Source organism: Colius striatus, chromosome 3 (assembly GCF_028858725.1).
Source record: "Colius striatus isolate bColStr4 chromosome 3, bColStr4.1.hap1, whole genome shotgun sequence".
In the NCBI taxonomy this organism is placed as follows: domain Eukaryota; kingdom Metazoa; phylum Chordata; class Aves; order Coliiformes; family Coliidae; genus Colius; species Colius striatus.
Window position 1 is genome coordinate 97,113,177 of NC_084761.1, and position 19,495 is coordinate 97,132,671.

The 19,495-nt window shown below is 54.2% G+C and overlaps 2 protein-coding genes across 6 annotated transcripts in view; one reads left to right on the top strand and one right to left on the bottom strand.

Moving 5' to 3' along the window:
- Window positions 1-1,193: 1,193 nt before the first annotated feature.
- On the bottom strand, window positions 1,194-8,373 carry MAVS (mitochondrial antiviral signaling protein). 2 transcript variants are annotated; one of them, XM_061993830.1, is made up of 7 exons: window positions 8,326-8,373; window positions 7,594-7,723; window positions 7,305-7,479; window positions 6,138-6,337; window positions 5,318-5,876; window positions 4,818-4,969; window positions 1,194-4,365 (listed from the first exon to the last, which is right to left on the bottom strand). In XM_061993830.1, the coding sequence occupies exons 2-7, from the start codon at window positions 7,708-7,710 to the stop codon at window positions 3,724-3,726; spliced, it is 1,845 nt and encodes a 614-aa protein (XP_061849814.1). In that variant the 5' UTR covers window positions 7,711-7,723; window positions 8,326-8,373; the 3' UTR covers window positions 1,194-3,723. The 2 variants fall into 2 exon arrangements, with proteins under 2 accessions (XP_061849814.1, XP_061849813.1); XM_061993829.1 differs by lacking the exon at window positions 8,326-8,373 and having other exon boundaries at window positions 7,594-8,314.
- A 429-nt stretch (window positions 8,374-8,802) lies between these two features.
- The window catches only part of PTPRA (protein tyrosine phosphatase receptor type A), a 129,664-nt gene continuing 118,971 nt past the window's right edge, over window positions 8,803-19,495 (top strand). For 2 of the 4 annotated variants that reach the window (XM_061992085.1, XM_061992086.1), the window contains exon 1: window positions 8,803-9,127. In XM_061992085.1, the coding sequence (XP_061848069.1) occupies window positions 9,014-9,127 (114 nt within the window). In that variant the 5' untranslated portion in view covers window positions 8,803-9,013. The remainder of the gene's footprint in view (window positions 9,128-19,495) is intronic. The other 2 variants (XM_061992087.1, XM_061992088.1) reach the window with 1 other exon arrangement.

Below are 19,495 nucleotides of genomic sequence, written 5' to 3' on the forward strand. Positions count from 1 at the left end.
CCCTCTGGCAATGGTTTCATAAACCTCCTGCTCCTCAGGACCCCAGCACAGATCCAGGCACTGCTGTGAGCAACAGAGAGGGGTTTACAGGCACCTTTCACCAGAGAACCACGGATTCATTGGTTCTTGGCACTATCTTGAACCTACCCCCAAAGCCTGGGAGGTCATCTCTAGTCTCTGGGGTGCAGGAACAGGAAGTGTCACCCTGACAAGCAAGGCTGAGGAGCAGCAGGCTGAGGAGGAGGAGGTGAAAAAGCCAAATTCCCAGCAGATACTCCTCAACATGTTCTCCAAGAAATCTTAACACAGCTCCACAGCAAGAAAAAAGGTCCAGTCCCCATAGATAGAGTTGCTTGAAATTGTAAATGGCAAAAGATATACCAATAGCCTTCAGCACAGCCACCTGCCTTCTCAAATGGAAACCCAAGCATGTCTCCTGTGAGGAACTGCTGAGGGATCTGGGCCTGTTTACCTTGGAGAAAAGAAGGCTCACGGGAGACCTTCTCACTCTCTACAACTACCTGAAAGGAAGCTGTAGCAAGGTGGGGGTTGGTCTCTTCCCCCTAGTGACAAGCAGTAGAACAAGAGGAAATGGATTAAAGTTGCACCAGGGGAGGTTCAGGCTGGATCTGAGGAGGAATTTCTTTCCTGAAAGGGTTGTCAGGTATTGGAAGGGTTCAGCACAGGGCCACAAAGATGATGGAGTGGAGCATCTCCCTTATAATGAAAGGCTGAAGGAGTTGGGGCTCTTGAGCTTGGAGGAGGCTGAGGGGTGACCTCATTCATGGTTCCAAATTTACAGGCTCTTCTCAATGATGGCCAATGACAGGACAAGGCACAATGGGTATGAACTGGAACAGAAGAGGTTCCAAAGAAACACAAGGAAGAATTTCTTCCCTGTTGAGGTGAGGGAGCACTGGCAGGGGCTGCCCAGATGGGCTGTGGAGTCTCCTTCTCTAGAGACATTCCAACCCAGCTGGATGAGTCCCTGTGTGCCCTGCTCTAGGTGGTGCTGCTCTGGCAGGGGGGTTGTACTGGGTGAGCTTTTGAGATCTTTTCCAGCCCTTGAGATTCTGTGATGTAATTCTCCAGCCAACTTCTACACAAAAACTTTTCTTGCTCCACAAAAGCTTTAAAAGCTGAGATCAAGTCCCCCTGCATCTTACAGACACAGCAACCTCACAACTCGAGCATGAAGTGACAAATGTTTTATTACACAGTTAGTAAAAGGCACTTTGTTTTTCCTCTTAAAATATTTGCAGGGCCACAGTTCCCTGCTGTAGGTTCACCTGCTTTTAAAGTGCTCCATGAGAGTTGTGAAAAGCCTGGCCCTTTGCAGCAGAAGTGCTGCCAAACGGCTCGTTCCACAAAAGGCATGGCCAAAAAGCAGTGGGAAAACACACAAAGAGTTGTGCAGGTGAGTAAAGCAGAGGAGAAGAGGGCCTTGGTACAGATGCTGCTGGTTTAGGATCACACAGGTGCCCTCCGAATCGTGCAGAAAGCACATGGAGAAGGCAAAGGCCCTTCTCTTCAACACATTTTGGGATGGATCCTGCAGCGTGGCTCACGTGCTCTGCTTCATGAGTACCAGTAAGTATTTCTTTATTCCTCATTATTTTGGTGTGGTATTCAGTAGGAAACAGGAGCCTTTTAACAAGGCAAAAGGATTTGGGGAGATTTCCTTGCCCACCACCAATAAAGAGCAATTGTCAGGGCTGAAAGCTGCAGCTTCCTCGAGGAGGTGACAGGTCTCTACAAAGGCCTCACTGACAAAACGCCAGCTGAGGAAAAGAAACGAGCTCACAGGGGTCTGCTGATGGGAGAGGTTTTGGATAAGTCACTTTGGTACCTTTAAACAGGGAAAACAGCCCCAAGTACCTTCTCCCAGAAGAGGAGGTTGAGTGCTTTTGAAGTACTATCCCTTCCTCCAACAAAGCACCAGGCCCCAGTGAACATCTCAAGTTCAGTACCTTCCTGGTGCTTTTTTTATTGTCTTTATTGTTTCAAGGAGGCACTTCTTTCATGTTTTTGGGCCAAGGAAAAGAGTCAGAAGCAGCAGTTCATCCCTGTTGTGGGACTGACAGACTCTTGAGCTTTCTCCTCAAAGTCCTGAAAAACTCTTCCCTCCTGCCACAGATCCCCTGATGCCCCCCAGCAAACAAATCCCAGGAGGGTGGGAGCACCCAAAAATCTGCACTGGCATCTTTAGAGCTTTTTTTAAAAAAAACATTAAAATCCTCTAGCTACAACTCTCTAACTACAAAAAAAGTAGTTGTGTGATTTTTGGGAGGGAGTAGATGAGATGGTGAACAACCTGCAGCCACAGAAGCAGCAGGCAGCACAGCTGGTGATCACCAAACTCTGCCTAGAGCTAGAGACATGTGCCAGCAGTGACTGATGGGGCTCCTCCTGTCCCCAAAAGCTGCCCGAAGCCAGGTAAAACTGAGGATATTTATTTGGGTATGAGGATATTATCTTTGAAAACCTTACAGCCCCATCCCCTGACATTCCAGGCTGATCCCTGGGCTTAGCAGGGAAATTGTGGGCTGCAGTTTTAAATGGGACCTTCAAGGTACTGGGTATGAACTCCCTGCAGTGTGCAGAATTGAGCTTATTTGTGTCTCAGCCTCTGTTCACCATATTCCTATTCCCAGGTACTGGGAAAGGTGAGGACTACATCCACCTTCCTAGCTATGCTCTAAAAATAGAGCCTAAAGATCAAAGACATCCAACAATCCCGTGAGGGACTGAGTCTACTCAATGCTGGCTCTGCGTGAAATGTTCCTCTTAAAGCATAATCCCACTTTCTCTGGCTGAAGGAGGGGGGGAAATGAGGTTGATCCTCGTGAAAGCTGGTTAGATGAGGCTCTTTCCTGACCCTCAGCTTCATCCCCAGGGTGTCAGTGCCACACGGGGCCACCTCTTGCCACTCATGAGCACAAGGCAGAGTGACCTGATGCACCTGAGCATCCAGCACCAGGGAAAAGGAGCAGCAGAGATGACCCAAGGTCCCAACAGCAGAACCAGAGACACCAAGTAAGGCACATTGAATCCAAGGTGCCTGGGGAAGGTTGCTGTGCAGGCCTCGGGCATCTTTTCAAGCTGAGATGAGGAGAGCCAACTAAATCAGCTCCACTTTTACGGGACATCTGGAAAACCTCACTGTGCTGCACAGAGGGTTGTCCATCAGGACACATTTCATAGAATCATTTTGGTTGTAAAAGCCCTATAAGCTCCTGGAGTCCAAACCCTCCCAAGCCCATGCACCTCAGCTATGCCTCTTCTGAATATCTCCAGGGATGGAGACTCCACCACCTCCCTGGGCAGCCTAGGACACTGCTTAATAACCCTCATGGTGAAAAAAGTTCTTCCTAAAGAACCATGATTCTATGAATTTCTCTGGGACTAAACTAGGAAGACGTGGAGAATCCCCTTTTTTTGACTGAAAGGATCATTCCCTGAGCCTGGCCTCTCTGTGGCCGTAAGAGCAGAAGGCTACAGGCAAGAAGATGGCTGGGAAATAGGGAGGGGAACAGATCCAAACCCAACAGCATCATACAACCAAGGCCTCTTCCAGCAAAACCTTCTGGAAAGAGCTTTAACAATGCCCTTACCATCCCCCCACCACTGCTCTGCAGCCTTCAATCACCTTGGCCAAATTCCTGCTAGGAAGAGAAATCAGCCAGGCCAAGGGATGCTCGTGGCACCCCATCCTCTCCAGCACTACTTCTGCAGTCGGGCATACACCAGAAAGGCTACAGCAGAAATCACAGCAATGCCCACAGCTGGGATGATGTATGGCAGGGATGGTCCCTTGCTGTCCCCTGAGGGGACTTTGGCCTTAGAAGAGCTGGTGGCAGTGCCACCTTCAAAAACTGGGGGGGTTCCCAGGGGACCATCTCCATCTTGGAGGTCACTGCCTGCCTCGAGCTGAGTGCTGGGGTAATGGGCCACATAGACCTCATGGGTGCCCAGGGAGGTGCTTTCTCCAGCTGCCTCCTCTTCCCCAGAGTCTGTGTGAGCTGCTGGAGCCAGAAACCCTGAAGAGACCCTGGGGAGCGCTCCTCCTGAGCATGAGCTGTCTGTGCTCACCAGGAGTGGGTCGCTGCAGAAGGTGAAGCTGTCAGACAGCCCAAACGAAGGGCCATTGGGCCCCTGAGAGCTCAGGCATCTGCTGGCTGCCTCTGGGCTCTCCACAGCCGTGGGGATGAGGACAGCTGCCTTGCTGAGCTCCACATCCTTCTCCTCGTTACTCCCCGATGCCCAGACGCTCGTGGCAGAGCTCACCCGCGATGCCATCCTCGTGGAGGTGCCTTCAGAGCTTCCTGCAACCCTCGGGAGAGGCTCTGCCGAGGCCGGGACAACCTTTGGGAGACAATGTGGGGAGCACCCCTGCAGCACACTTCAGAGCTCAACCATCACAGCTCTAGCCACTATGCAAGGCTGGGTCACAGGTAACTCCCAGGGCTGAGGGAGTGAGCGGGGCAGAGAGCTCTTGGGGCTCCAGGGAGACTTTGGGATTTGGGAGAGATACAGGGAGACAAACAGCAAGGAGAAGGGTGGGAAGAGGCATTGGGAAGCCAGGAGTCTAACTAGCAAGTCAAGGGGGGCAAATAAGGAGTCAAAGCCTGACAAACCTTGGCTTCTTTCTCCCCCAATCCAAAATACTGCATGATATAAACACAGTGGGGAAAAGAAAAGCCCTCAATAAAACGTCACCAGCTCAAAATCTTACACTGCAGCAGAAAATCTCCCAACCAGGGCAAATTCACCAGGACCTGAGTGAAATGCAAGTGGCAAGAGGAAAGGTCACCTACCTTCTCCTTCATCAGCACAGAGGGGATGCTGCTGGCTGTCTTCCCCACAGGCAGTTTACTTTCTTGTTTAGGAGGCTTCAAGGTGTCACAGGACAGGGAAGCATCTCTGGCCACAAGGGTACTGACTGAGCTGCTTGTTTCCAGACAAGGGTCTGTCAGGGAGAAAACAAAACATATTGTGTTCATCAGGAAACCTAAAAGGAGAGGTTTGCCCTTCCTGAAGGATGCTGCAATGGGATACTCCCAGTGGCACTGGGAGCTGCCCATGGGGGCCCTGGCTCTGCCATGGCAGCAGAGCTCTCCTGGTGAGTGCAGGTAAACCAGAGGGGCACCAGCCAAACCAATGCCCCTGATCTGTTCCTCTGAGAGCAGGGTGGCCCCAGGCTGCTGAAGTGGGGGTGCAGAGACATTCAACCACAGCACTTTACATGGGAAATTCTCCATCCTCCCCCTTCAACCCTCCTCCCCATCAGCATGGAACTGCTAGGAAGGAAACTCACCTCCATCTCTGTGCTCTGGCAGCATCCCCACCTGCTTCTGCTCCACATCAAACTGCTGCTGGATGAGGAGGGGGCTGCGCACATCCACGAAGCTCCCCGTGGGCTCACGGGCAGGCACAGACGGGTTTTGTGGCAGTGAGGCTGGGGGCTGCGGCCCCCTGCTGCAAACAGTCTCCTCCAGCCTCGGGGGTGCCTCAGTGGAGAGGTAGAAGTTCTCCTCAGGCTGGTTCCTGGGCTGCTCAGGGCGACAAGCAGCACCCACAGCCCTGGGTTGAAGGCAGCCGCCCAGGCCCAAGCCCGGCGCGCCGCGGTGCAGGTGGTTGCGGTTCCCGAAGCACCCGTTGTCCACGCACACCGGGTGCTGCTGGCGGCTCAGCCAGGCCGGGCCCTGCTCGGGGGGAGTGGCCGGTGGCACCACCACGCTGCCAGCCCCAGGAGCCCTCATGGTGGGGTGAGAGAGATGCCCCTCTCCGCTGTGCCTGTCACTCACTTCAGCGCGAACCATGCTCCCAGGCAGAGGTGACTGGAGACTCTCTTGCTCCGGGAAGCTTTTGGGGAGCTGGAAAGAAGGGACCTGTGTCAAATCGCCAGGGTGAGGGGTTCTGGAACCTCCAGGGTGCCCCAAACCCTGACTCAGTGACCTCCTGGCAATGAGGTCTCTCCTCAGCACCCACCTCACAGGGCATCTGCCCGGGATCAGAGAGCTCAGGGCAGACCCTGCACTCCCATCTCGAGGGGAAGCAGGAGCCTGCTTGGGATGTCCTTGCAAGAGCCCAGCCCCACCACACGCCCCCCACAGGCCCTTCGTGTCCCTGCTCACCGATTCCTGCACCGGGGCCCGAGCATCCAGCTGTGTGCTGGGCGGGAGAGACGGCGGGTGGGCGGGCACGGCACAGCGCGGCTGCTCAGGCACCGCAGCACTCGCAGGAGCGGGGCTCAGTCCCGGGCACGGCGGCTGGGCGCCCACGGACACGGCGGGACGGGTACTGCTGGCTGCTGGAGAGAGGGAGGCAGGGGCACCTGGAAGAGCCAAAGCAGTTTGGCAGGGGGCACATCGGGGGGAAAGATGAGGAGGAAGGATATGAGTCTGAGGCCCTGGCAACCTCTTGCATGTCCCTGCTCTGTCTCCATCTTGGCCAAGCCAGCAGCACTGTAACTCACCTGTCACCCCTCCAGGTGAGTTAGAGTGCTGCTGGCTTGGCCAAGATCACCTTCAAACCAAGACCCTGCCATCCTCAGGCTCATCAGGTGCTGGAGCATGTCTGGCAATAGGCACCAGAGCTAGGGAAGGGTCTGGAGCACAAGTGTGATGAGGAGAGACTAAGAGCCCTGGGGGAATTCAGCCTCTGGAAACACAGGCTGAGGGGAGACATGAGCACTCTGTAACTCCCTGACAGGAGGCTGCAGTGAAATGGGGGTTGGTCTCTTCTCCCCAGTGACAGGACAAAAGGAAAAAGGTTCAAGTTACACCAGGGATGGTTCAGATTGCAGCTCAGGAAAAACTTTTTTCCTGAGAGAGTTGTCAGTCCCTGTACCAGGCTGCCCAGGGAGGTGGGGAGAGTCCCCAGCCCCGGAGCTGAGGTGGTGGTTGTGGAGACTCCTTGGAGGTCTTCAAGACCCGCCTGGACACATTCCTGTACAACCCGCTCTAGGTGAGCCTGCTTCTGCAGAGAGGGTGGACTAGATGATCTCTAAAGGTCCCTTCCAACCCCTACCATTCTGGGATTCTGTGAGGGCCACGGGTTAGTGGTGGGCTTGGCAGTGTGAGGGAAAGACTTGCATTCCAGGGGCTTAAAGCTCTTTTCCAACTGAAATGGTTCTATGACTATGATCACCAAGGTAAGGGACATCCCTGCAGACAGTCAGACAACCCCAGGTCCCTGGGAAGCTGGGGCAGGGAGAGAGGTGGACACAAGAGACATGGTTTGCATCCCTATCTCCATCAGAGACCCCCCGAGCAGCACCCAGGGATGCCAAGGCTACGTACGGATTTGCCAGGAGTCATACACGTGCTGCAGCTCCTCAGCCAGTTGTCCTGCATTGTTCTGCTGCAGCGCCTTGATGAGATCCAGCACCCAGCCGTCCCGGCACCTCAGGTGCTGGTAAAACCTATAGATGGTGGCCTGGCTGCCCCGCATTTCCTCCCGGGCATGAAGCTCGTCCTAAACAAAACAGATAGATCTATGCGAGGGTCTGGCTTAGAGGTAAGGCAGCTATACATTGCTTCAGCTCCCTGGTGAGGACAGAAGCTGGCAGGGCTGAGGAAAGGACGTTACCCTGTCGGCATCGGTCAGGCAGCTCAGGGAATCAGCCAATGATGCCACACGGATGTTGCTGAAAGTCCTCAGGTTTTTCAGAATGTAGTCGTACACTTTGTCTTCGGCAAAGCCCATCCTGGCTCAGCGCCTGCTGAGAGAGAGGTGTAAGGCGAGCAGAGGGCTGCCATAACGTTCCAGTTCCCTATAAGAGCTTGGGAGCTCCAACGGAACCAAGCACAGACCCGATGGCCACAGTCATGGGCACAAGGGGAAATCCCGGGTGGAAATCGTGCACCATAAAACCACTGCGGTTAAAGTTCAGCTCTCAGCTCCGCTTTCATAAACCCAACTCCCTCCGGCCATCGCCCAGCCGGGATCTGTTCCCCAGGCGGCGATGGTTTGTGCAGGCCTCGCCAGGCGAAGGGGGCTATAGCTGGATGCTGCTTGAGGCCTCGGGCGACGCGGCTGCTCGCCGATGGAAAAGGATGTCGGAGGACAACTCTGAAAGCCACTTCTCCCGGAGAAACCGGGCGAGCGGCGGCAAAGACCCTGCCCGCTCCGCCTCGGCCCGGCCCGGCCCGCCCCACAGCTCGGCCTTCCTGCTCCCGGGGGAGCGGCAGGAGGCTTGCCGATAAACCCGAGAGCCACTCGCGCCCAGCCGCGACGGGCCGGTCGGGGCCGGGAACGTGACGCGGGCCCCAGGCGGGTCGGGGTGGGGGCCGAGGCCGGTGCCGGTGCCGCTGCGCGTACCTGAGCCGCCGCCGCCGCGCGCGCTGATGCACGCTCCGAGCCCGCCCTCCCCGCGTGTCGCCGCCGCTGATTGGCTGCCGCTCGCTGCTCTGCGCGCTCCGAGCCCGCCCACCGCGCACGTCGCCGCCGCTGATTGGGCCCGTGGCGGTGACTGACAGGCGCCGTGAGGCGAAGGACGGCGGGCACGGCCGGGGAGGGAGGGAAGTTCCCGCCTCCTCCTCGGCGGGACCGGATCCCGGCGGCGGGGCGGGGCCGAGCGCGGCCGCCCCTCCCACCCTCCGCCATGGCGGCGGAACGGCACGGCCGCTCCCCCCACTCCCCCCACTCCCCAGCCCCGCGCCGGCAGGGGGCAGCACCGCACCGGGAACCTTCCCCCCGGCACCTGGCGGCGGGATCCCGCGGAGCCCCCGCCCCTCGGAGCGAGGCCCCGCCCCCGGCCCCGCCTCGGCCCTGTCAGCGGCGCGCGCCCTGCATGGAGCCGCACCATGGCGGCGGCGGGAGCGGGAGCGGGCGGGCGGCTGCGCGGGCGCCGCTGAGGGCCGGCAGCCCCGCGGCGGGGTGCTGAGGGGCGGCGGTGCCTTCCCCACCCCCCTCTCCTTCCCCTCCCCTCCCCTGACCCCCCGTCCCCGACCCCTCGTCCCCCCCTTCCCCGCCCCTCCGCCCCGCGCCTTCCTCCGGCGCGGCGTCCATGGTCGCGGCCGGCCGCCGCGGCCTCGCACCGGAGCCGTTGGGCGGCGGCGAGCGCCGGCGAGGGAGCGGGAAGAGGAGCGGGCCCGGCCCGGCGCCGCCCGCTGCGCCGCAGGTGAGGGCCGCCCCGCGGGGGGGGTTGTTATGGAGACCGGGGAGCGGGGGGAGGCCGGGCGGGGCCTCTGCGGGCGGCTCCCACGCGTGTCCGCGGCCTCGGTGTGGGGCCCGGCTCGGGCCGCCGTGCGGTCGCGCCTCCCCGCGCCCCGCCGTGAGTTTCATTATGCTTCTCTAAAAAACGATAATAATAGAGTGAGTCGTGGATCGGGCACGTGAACTTCAACACGTGGGGCTGGGTTGGCCCACGGCCTCCTCCCTCCCGGCACGGCGGAGGGGAGCTTCGTGCTGGGGACCCACGCTCCGCGGACAGACCCCGGGATCGCCAGCCACCCCCATCACCCCCCCTTCGCCGCGGCTCGCCTCTCCCTGCCGCGGGACCGCCCCACCGTGAGTGAGCAGCGCACCGGCCGCGCTCGGCCTGACCCACGGCCGCCTCGGCCTGCGCCGGGGACGGACGGCTTCTTGTTGGGAAAGCCCTGGAGGCTTGTGGCCTGGCTCCCGCCCTGTGCGGTCCCACGGGGAGATGCTCCAAGCTGGAGCCTTGGAGGGAAAGTCTGTCCTCGCCGCGAGGTCCGAGGGATGTGCCCCTTCCTCGCCCGTGTCCCTCTGCATCCCAAATGGGAACGCTCAGGGTTCTGCCACGCTCGAGTAGACGCGTCCTTCCTCCTCGGCCAGTGCTTTACTTATTTCTGATCTTGGATGTCATCAGGGGTGGAAAATGTGACAGGAAGGAAGGGAGGCTTTTTTTCCCTCCTGCTAAATATGGGCTGACATTAAAATCCAAATAGTGTCGTGAAAGGAATCCCAACCCCTGTTTGTTGGAGGAGGGAAAAACGAGGTTTTCTGGCTTTTCTGCTGTGAGGTTCCAGCTGGGAAGTTTCGCAAGGAGTGGCGGGGTCCTTGCCGGAGAGCCTCAGGAATTTACTTTGCTCCTTTGCAGGACTCTCTCCGCAGCCTGTTACGCTAAAAATATTAGTCATCCCTTTTCTCTGCCCACCCGGGGCTGGGGGGGAGCTTGCTGTCAGCACCACGCAGGATGCTTTGGAAACGTTTAGGGATATTTCCTCCCCTCTGCAAAGACTTCTAGAAGCAAAAAGGGTGTGGGTAAATAAAAGTGCAGCTCCAGGAGGAGTTTTTCGTCTTTATTTGAATTGCTGTTGCTGCAGCAGTCGGTGGCAGGAGAGGAGGTGGCCGCAGCCGATGCAGGGAGCTGCCGGCTTTGCGGGGAGGGTTTGTGTCCCTGTCAGGAATCAGATGCAAACTCATGCTGTTATTCCCGCTGTGAGGTTGGGAAACCGGCTGGATGAGGAGGAACCGGGACCCCAGGGATGGTCCCGGTTCTGCCAGCTCCCGCCATGGCTTCAGCTGTGACTGAGATCAGGATGCTTTGTGTGGACCACGGTTTTGCTGGCACTTGAGGTGCTGTGTGAGAGAGACTTGGCGTCTGTTCTGGGCAGAAAATGGGCACTGCCACCTTCCCCCCTCCACCTTCCCCTTCCATCCCTATTGGAGAGCTTTTTGAGGAGTTGTCTGTGAGAAGCTCCAGGACAAAAGCCTGATTTTTACAAAAACAGTTTGTTGAAGCAGTGAGGGGATACTGGGAGGTGCTAAAAATAGCTGTTGCCCGTTTCCAGGGGCACTGCTGTCCTGGCGTTGGTGTGGCTGCATTGTTTCCCAGCTAATAGGATCCACAGCTCTGCTCTTCAGAAATGTCACTCTCAAATAACTGATGCTTTTGTGCAAATCCATGCTATTGGTCCCAGTCCAACATCAACATCCTTGTGGAAGAGCAGTTTGAATTCCCCTCTCTCCCCGTCTCCTCCCGCTGCCGACCTACATCTGTTCTCCTCCGGCTCAGGGTGTTTGTGGCGGATCCTGATCCAGCGGGAAGGGCACAGGCTGTGTCACCTCAGTCTGCCCTGAGAGCTGTGGGTAAGGCCATGCTGAGCCACGCTCAGGGGCTGTGGGATGCCTCCAAACCCTGGGGGAGTGTGGGGTGGGTTATTTTGGGTAGAACAGAGCGCCCATAGGGTGAGGAGCAGACGCAGGAGGTGCCGACTGGTCCTTTGGTCTCGGTGTTCTGTGAGGAGGAGCTGAGAGCCCTCACTGCTGCTTTCTGCTCTCATTCACAAATTGTGTTTTCCTCTTGAAATAAACCAAATCCCTGGGTTTTCCTGTTGGAGTGGAAGTGGTTTGAATGCAAGCAGGTCTATGAGCATCTCCAAAGCCTGCAGACAGGAAGAAACGCTAGAGTGAAGAGGTAGGAAATGTCCCCGGTTATAGCAGCGGGCTGGCTGATTCATCTCCTTGCTCTTAACTCTTTCCCTCCGGCTTTTAGGGGGAGCCTGGTGGGTTGCTTCCAGGCTCCAAGGCCGAGGAGAACATTGCCAGCTCTCTCCTAGCTGGATCACAAAGCTCTGCTGGGTTGTTTTTGTGGTTTGGGGTGGAAAAGGAATGGGCTGCTGGGGGTGTGCGGTTATCCGAACAGGATAACCAGAACGTTGGCAGCCACACGGGGAAGGATTAATATTTAATATATAGGGTCTGAACCATTGTGCTTAATCATTATCTGAAAGGCTTAGGAAGAGATTTACCAATAAGCAAGTGATTCCCCAACTGGCCAGAGTGATTTCTTACATCTGCCTGGTCCTGGCCATCACTAGAGGCTGGCCTGATCCCGTTTTCCTGACATCTTTTGGGAGCAGATAGAGTGGCTTTCACCACAAGTCCTTTATTCTCACCAAACTCCCCAAATACACTGAAAACCCTTTTTCCCTGATACAACTGATGTGACTGTACTGTAAGCCTGGCAGTGCTGGAAACACGTGTGTAGCCAATGCTCGTGGGAAACGTGTCTTAGGCTCAGTGGAGGCCATCAGTGTCACCCAGCTTCCCAGCCACGAGGCCAGAGCTGGCTCAGTCATACTTTTCTCTACCTGATTTCTTCAAGAGACCTTGAAATTCACCCGTGGGGCTCTGGAAACCCTTGTGAGAGTGACGCTCCTTCCCATGTTGACCCCCAGGGTTGTGGCTTTTTGCAGTGTGTTTTGTTGTACCATTGCTCTGAGGCTGGGATGCAGCGCAGGGGAGGTGCAGGTGTCACTGTGACTCTGCTGGGATTACCAGGGTTTGACTAAATTTCAGGGTTGTGTCTCCATTGTGGGAAATCCTGCTTTAGGCTGTTGTGGGATGTGTGACTGTGTCCCCTTCCTCTGCCTGCTCTGAGTCTAAGCCTGTGTAACTGAAAGCATCAGCCATGGCTATCAAGTCAGCTCTCACTGTGGTTATACGTGTGGTACCTTGGCGTTTATGATGTCTTCAGTTTTGATGGTGGAAGTCCAAACAACTGGGAGTTGGGTTTTGGCATGTTGGTCATGGAGGAAATCTTGGTGGCTCTTGTAACACACATGGAGATTAGAAACCTTTTAAAGAATGGAGTGAGGACTGGGTTTTTTTCCCAACACACACGTGGGAGAACACCCTTTTCATTCCATGTGCAAACAGATCGCTTGCTGAGGCAGCAGCAAGTCCTCTTTATCCCAGAGTAATTTGTTGTCCTAATTCCTTTCTGTTAAAGCAACTCCATTTTGCATGGGATAATTAGTACTAATTTAGACCTGGGATGGAAAACAAGAGTTCTCTGACTTCAGAAGAGTAGACAAGAGCATAACCTCTGCTTCTCCTTGTGAGTCAGGCCGTGCTGTGCTGTCCCTCCTCCAAAGCAAAATTAAAACCTGTACCTGAGACCAGACATCCCAGGTTGGCAGGAGGGAGCAAGACAGTAGATGTCACCAATTTTAAGCCTTCTGCTATTGCAGGGAGCCCAAGACATCTGTGGTGAGGGGGAACAGACCACCACCTCCTTCCTTCTTGGCTAACGCTGAGGAACAAGTAAACAAAAATGTTCCCACCGTGCTGATGTGAAAAGCTGCTTCTGAGCCAATCAGGCACGTTGGTGTATTCCTGCTGCCCCAGCCAAGTACTTGAGACCTTTTTATTGCTGTAACAAGGACTTCCACATCCTGCTCCACAGCCTAACTTGAGCTGTTGCTATTTTCTGGTCCTTCCGGGAAGACATCCCTGTTCTCCCTTCCCTTGCATAGCAAAGGGAAGCCAGCCAAATTCCTTCCCTCCTCCAAATCCCTGCCTGTTTGAAGAAGGGGAGGTGTAGCCATCCTCTCTGACTTCCCCAGCATTTACCTGAGAAGCATGAGATGAATTCTGGGAGGAAGGTGCCACAGGCAGGATCACCCCTTGCCCATCTCACAGCCTGTCCCAGTGCTGCCAGGTTCATCCTTCCTACTGGCCTTGTCTTTGTTTCCCAGAGTGCTGCATGAATGTCTGTGCAGGATGAGCCCTGGAGGCAGTGGAAATGGGAGATGTCTAGCCTGGAAACCCCAGCTGACTCTGTGAGGTGGACTCCCAGGTGTCTGGATACCTGACCACTGGAAGCTTCAGCTGATGCCTGCAGGGTTAGATGGGGTTAAGACCTGTATTCCCAACTTGGGGGTCCATAAGGCCATTTGACCCTCCAAGCCAGATGAATGTAAGAGGCTCATCACAGAGGTGCTGCAGCAGCAGCATACCAGGCTTAAAACCAGAGTTTGGCGTGTTGGAGCTTGTAGGTTTTGTGTATCTGAGTTAAGTAATAGGTGACAGGAAACCTTGGTTCAGGTATGAGCAGTGAATCAATCAGCAGTGGATTGCTCTGGGATTGAACCAGGCCTGTCTGCCTTCCCTTATCATGCCTCATGTTGTGAAACAACCCCTCTGAGTGAGGATTGTTCTGATAAGCTAAAACCCAGAGATTTAGTGTAGCTCACTTTGGTCTCCATTCCACCAGCAGTGACCTTGCTGCGGGGCTGCAGAGAGCAGCAGACATTTCTGGTTTAACAGCTGAAGAAGATTGGATGTTTCCCTGGCTCTGTGCTCAGATGCTCTCCTCCAAAGAGCTGAATCTTCTGACCAGAGGGCAACTTGTGGAGGGTTTCCTCAAAAGGTACCCAACCTTCCTCACTTGTCTTCTGTGCATCTAGTGTGTCACCATCTGTGTCTGTTGGTTTTAGTGTAGGTCTGGTGTGCTCTTTAACTTTGGTTCATCAGGTGATGGGAAGAGCAGGGATCAGAGATGATGTGAATCATCTGGGCCCCTCACTGCCAGAGGGACACTGAGGGGCTGCAGCGTGGCCAGAGCCAGGCACAGAGCTGGGGAAGGGGCTGGAGCACAAGGGGCTGGGGAGGGGCTGAGGGAATGGGGGTGTTGAGCCTGGAGAAGAGGAGGCTGAGGGGACACAGGAGCACTCTCTGACACTCCCTGACAGGAGGCTGCAGGGAGGTGGGGATCGGTCTCTGCTCCCAAGTAACAAGTGACAAGAAACAAGAAAATGGTCTCAAGTTGCCCCAGGGGAGGTTGAGGTTGGAGCTGGGGCAGAACTGTTTCCCTGAGAGGGGTGTCAGCCCCTGTGCCAGGCTGCCCAGGGAGCTGGGGGAGTGCCCAGCCCTGAAGGCATCCCAAAGCTGTGGAGCTGAGGTGCTGAGGACCCTGGGTTAGTGCTGGGCTGGGCAGGGTGAGAAGAGGGCTTGGACTAAATGATCTTAAAGGTCTTTTTCAACTGTAATGACTCTGTGATTCTGTGAATGGAATGGACTAGGCAGCTCTGGGGCTTTTCTGGAGTGTTGATGCTCGTGTGAATGCTGATAATAACTACAACAAAGCAGTTGAACCATAGAGGTGAACTTGCAAAGCAAGAAGCAAACCCTCCTTTAATCCCCGGGGTCGTGTGGGGTCCATTCTTGCTTGCAACCCTGTGTTTTCAGAATTGGTGTCTTAGTTCATGCTCCAAGGATTTCAAACGTTTCATTCACAATCTGCAGCTGGCTTAGGGCTGGCATTACTGATTTCTGTTAGTAAATTACGTCATGGTAGGAGTCAGAGAGTGTTCTGCAGCCAGGAAATCTGCTCCTGGATTCAATGTGCATTCCAACCAGCTCGACATCCTGCGTGCTCTCAGTTGGACATCTCTTCCTTCGCCCTTTGAAGTAGCTGTCTTGACCTTGGGAGCTTTCAGATGAGCACTGAAAGGATAGTCTGATCTCAGGAGTGGTCTTGATAAATCTGAGGAAGGTTTTCTGTTTCCTTTTTCTTTAATATAAAGGGAGCAGCTGCCTTGGCCTGGAGGTCAGTCACAGTGGAGGAAAAGATTGGCCATAGCTGTGCTTGCTCCATCCACAGAGGACTCCGCTATGCCCTGTCCTGGAGAAATGAGGAGAAACAGAGATGGAAGAAGGGACCTTCCTAGGCAGCAAAATTGGTGGAAGAAAAGCCAGGAAGGCAACTTGGCTCTGACTGCTGGTAGCAAGGTGGCCTGAGAGACACAACTAAGCCCGAGGGCAGAAGGGACGTGTAGTGCAGTCATGGTGCCGTCAGAGATCTCTAGACGGCAGAAACCTTCAAGTAAATAAATCTCAGTGAGTAAGAGGAGAAATATGAAGAACAGAATTTTCTCCTTTTTTTTTGCTTAAAGAAAAAGGAGGCATTTTAGTGGTTTATGAAGCTTCCAGCAGCACTTGGGGAAAGGGCAGGCTCTGCTCCCAGGCGCCGTGTGTACAGAACAGGGATATCCTGGCTCTCGACCTGAAGGTTTGGAGGTACCATAAATTTTTCTGATGGCAGTGTGTGTGGCAGGGCAGCATGCAAAACTTTCCTGCTGCTTTACAACTGGAATCCTACTTTTTTATCATGCCAGCAGATAATTATCTCAGAAGTGAAACTCATATGGGTATGTTTGAGAGAGCTTGAGCTATTCACGTGTGTTTTCCGGCGTTGCTTAACACGTGGTGTATCTCAGAGCCTCTGGATTTCACTTTCACTGGCTGCTCTTGTGTATGAAAGCTCAGCAGTAGAACTGTAGGCCTGTTCTCAACTCTGTATGCACATATTTAGTTGGTCTGGAGGTATGGACTAACTCTTCCTTTGTTTCTCTGCATCCCTGGTTCAGAAGGGCAGAGCCCGATGCCATCCACACCAGGCCTGAGTGATGAATTAGAGATGAACAGAGATGAGTTAGAAATGAATAATAAATTGGAAAGCATGGATAATCCTCCTGGTTTTCTCTCAAGGAGATGTTAAACCTATTTGGCTCCAGACAGAGAGATGTTTGTAATCCCAGTCGCCGTGTAGCATTTGCATTCTCATTCCGGTGGCAGGGTGGGAATGCCAGGTGGGGTCTTCAGTCAGCTCAATCCCAGCAGCTTGATTTGAGATAATCAGCTAGCAGGGAGACTGTGACTGGGATTAGAAAGGTTAAATCATTTTCTCTCTCTGTCTAGTACATGACAAAGAGATGGGAAGAGCATTTTCACAGCCAGCGTGGGTTTTACTTTGCGGTTCTGCGAGTGAGGCTTTACCACTTTTTGGTTCTGCTTTACTCAGCCTTTCAAAATCTTTCTACAGGGTGGTGGCCTCCAACAGCTTAGTTTGTGGATCCCTACTTTTAACCCTTTGAGAAATGAGTGTCTGGATCTTGCTGCAGAATGGGTGGATTTGCATTTCAGCCCTCTGCCGGGCTTGGACAATCTGCACGGGTTGGCAAGCTCATGTGGAGCAGGCTGCAGACATTGCCCCTGGGGCTATGGGAGGATCCCTTAAACAGAAAAAATATTCAGCCAACTCATCTCTCCTCTTTTCTGTACCTGGCTTGATCTGCAGTGATTGTGTATGAGTTATTTTTTTACTCCAGTAGGTAGCTGGAGGTGAAATCTGGGGTGCAGCAGTGCCTGGTCTGGGGCTGCCCTTCAGCTTCACTGTGCTGAGCAGGCAGGTCTGGCTTCCCAACATCCAAACAAATAAGATGCACAAAAGAAGTACTGTTATGAAGGGAAACTGAGGTGTGGGATAGCTGATGTAGAAAGGCAGCTTTGGAAGGGTTAAGATGAATCAGTGCTGTCTTGGGAGATGAGTGACTTAAATGTACAATCATCCTATCTCATATTTTAACATGGTTGAAGGAGACATGGGATGAACAGCTTGCAGGCTTGTCTGTCTTATCTAAGAACATCATCTCCTCCTGATTCTGTCCTCTGACATGTAGAGGAAAAGCAGCCCTCCCACTTCCTCCTCACCTGAGGCTCCAAAGAGGCTTGACAAACCCACTGGCTGTTGGAACATTTTCCCCTTGGGTCCACCAGCATGTTAAAATGGCTGGAGGGTCACTGAAGTGTCTCCATCCCTCAATTGGTATCAAGAGGATCCCTCTCACATCCCACAGTCAGGGCTACAGGGGAAATCATGATGACAGAGGTGTAAAAACAGTGCTGCATTTTGTTCAGTGTGTACCTGTTCACAAAGGTGATGGATCTCTTGATCCCCTCAAGAGAGACAAGTAGAGCTGTGAGTATCTTATCCCTCACATGACAGAGGGTTTACTCTTTGCCTTCCATGAAATCTGTTGAGCTGAGTTCAATGCCTGTGCAGAAGTAGTTGTCTCTTTTTTTTCCCTGGGATGCAGCACATTCTGGAGGGGGGTGTTTGGGTTTATGTAACTTCCCATATGTTGCCCTCTTTGTGTAAAAAATGGAAGATAAATTGTGAAATGCAAGGAGCTGCTTTAAAAGGATGTACCCTCAGCTGGATCTCAGCCTGTTTGTGGCAAGAAAAAAGGAAGCCAAAGAGCCCTCTGTCCTCCTTTTCTCTCTAATTCAGCTGAGTGAGCAGCGTGGGATGGAGGGTCTGATGCTGCCCCATTGCCCAGCCCTGTGATGCTCCTCTAGGAAGAAGGCATGGTGAGCTGTCAGCAGGCTCGAGGTCAGGCACGTGCTGGTAGGAAGGATGTTGGTTTCTCCATGGAGAGAGCAGCCCTAGCATCATTCCCTGCAAGCCTTCCTCCCCTTTCCCAATGCTGCTTCATTCCCTATGGTGCACCTCTGCCTGGCAGAGAGGTTGGTGGCTTTGGTGGAACCTTAAGTCATTGTTAGTTCAACCAGTTGGCTGGACCTGATCTTGCAAGGTGGTGCTTGGTCTCTGTTCCCATGTAGATCAAAGGGGTTTGAGGACACTCAGTGTCTTACAGGAGAGGGTCCTTTGGTTCCTATGGGGCACAAGCCTGGCAGCTAGGAGGAGATTCATAGCTCTTGTTCAGAGCAAACTTAAGGAAGCTGTTGACCCATCCACCGGGCTGCTTTCTGCTCAGCGTGCTTGAAAATGTCAGTCACAAGTGTAAGAGCAATCACAGGCAGCTGTGATGCAGCTAGAGTTTGCAGCCTGCCTCTGCTGAATGATCTGAAAACATCCACTTCCATTCCCTCTCCAGCCCTCCTAGGGCAGAGCAAGGAACCTCAGCCCTCACCAACCCTCCTTTTGACCTTTAAGATTGAGAAACTGAATTTTTACTCTGAAAACTGTGATGACATGAGTGGTGAATGGGGGAAGTCTGTGCACAAGTGCATGGGGGAGGTGGAAAGTCCTGAGGTGGGGGGGAAAGTGCTTCAGAGCTGAGCCATGCAGGGCTGATGATGGTTAGGTGGAAACTTCAGCCAAGGTTCCTGGGCAGCAAAGCAGCCTCAGTGGTGACGGGAAAGCTGAGCTCCTCTGCATCGCAGCCCAGGAACTGACCTATTCAGTGAGGTTTTCTGAAGTTACTGCAAGATCATGACTGTTTTTAGGGAGCCAAGAGCTTTGCAATTGCACAATACTTGCTCAGCTGCTTTTGTATGGATTATTTGGAATGATTTTCTTTTTGCAGGCTGGATTTAGAGTTGCTGACATGGGATCTTTGTAGATTTGTGTGTTTAGCTGCTGTGGAAAGATGTGGTGTGGCAAGAAGCAGTGCAAACCTCTCCTGCAAGGGGAGAGGACTGGCTGCTGAGGTCCCAGTGAGGTGGAGCCTTTCTTGGTGATCCTGGCTTCACTGAAGGTGACCAATCCCTGGACATGGTATCAGCCTTTAGACTAAAAACCCAACCCTGTAGTTTAATCTGTTTAAGCTGGCATTGCTCCCCAGAAAGAGTTCCTGCCTGTTCCTGCCCTGATCCAAGCCACCTGGTACAGAGTCACAGAATCTTAAGGGCTGGAAGGTACCTCAAAAGCTCACCCAGTGCAACCCCCCTGCCAGAGCAGCACCACCTAGAGCAGGGCACACAGGGACTCATCCAGCTGGGCTGGAATGTCTCCAGAGAAGGAGACTCCACAGCCCATCTGGGCAGCCCCTGCCAGTGCTCCCTCACCTCAACAGTTTGGCTCAGTTTGGGGCAGATCTTTAAAATGAGGTACTGTGGTGTTTAAGAAATCCTCCTCTCATGGGACTGTGGGTGCAGCTCCTCGTGCAGCTATCAGCACAGGGTGCTGTGGTGTGCACATGGGGATTTCAGG

Coding starts and splice junctions, on each gene's coding strand:
- MAVS (XM_061993830.1), bottom strand. CDS start 7,710: ATGGGCTTTGCCGAAGACAAAGTGTACGACTACATTCTGAAAAACCTG. Junction 6,338..7,304: donor GTATGACTCCTGGCAAATCC/GTACGTAGCCTT, acceptor TGGCTCTTCCAG/GTGCCCCTGCCTCCCTCTCT. Junction 4,970..5,317: donor GCCAGAGCACAGAGATGGAG/GTGAGTTTCCTT, acceptor TCTCCCTGACAG/ACCCTTGTCTGGAAACAAGC.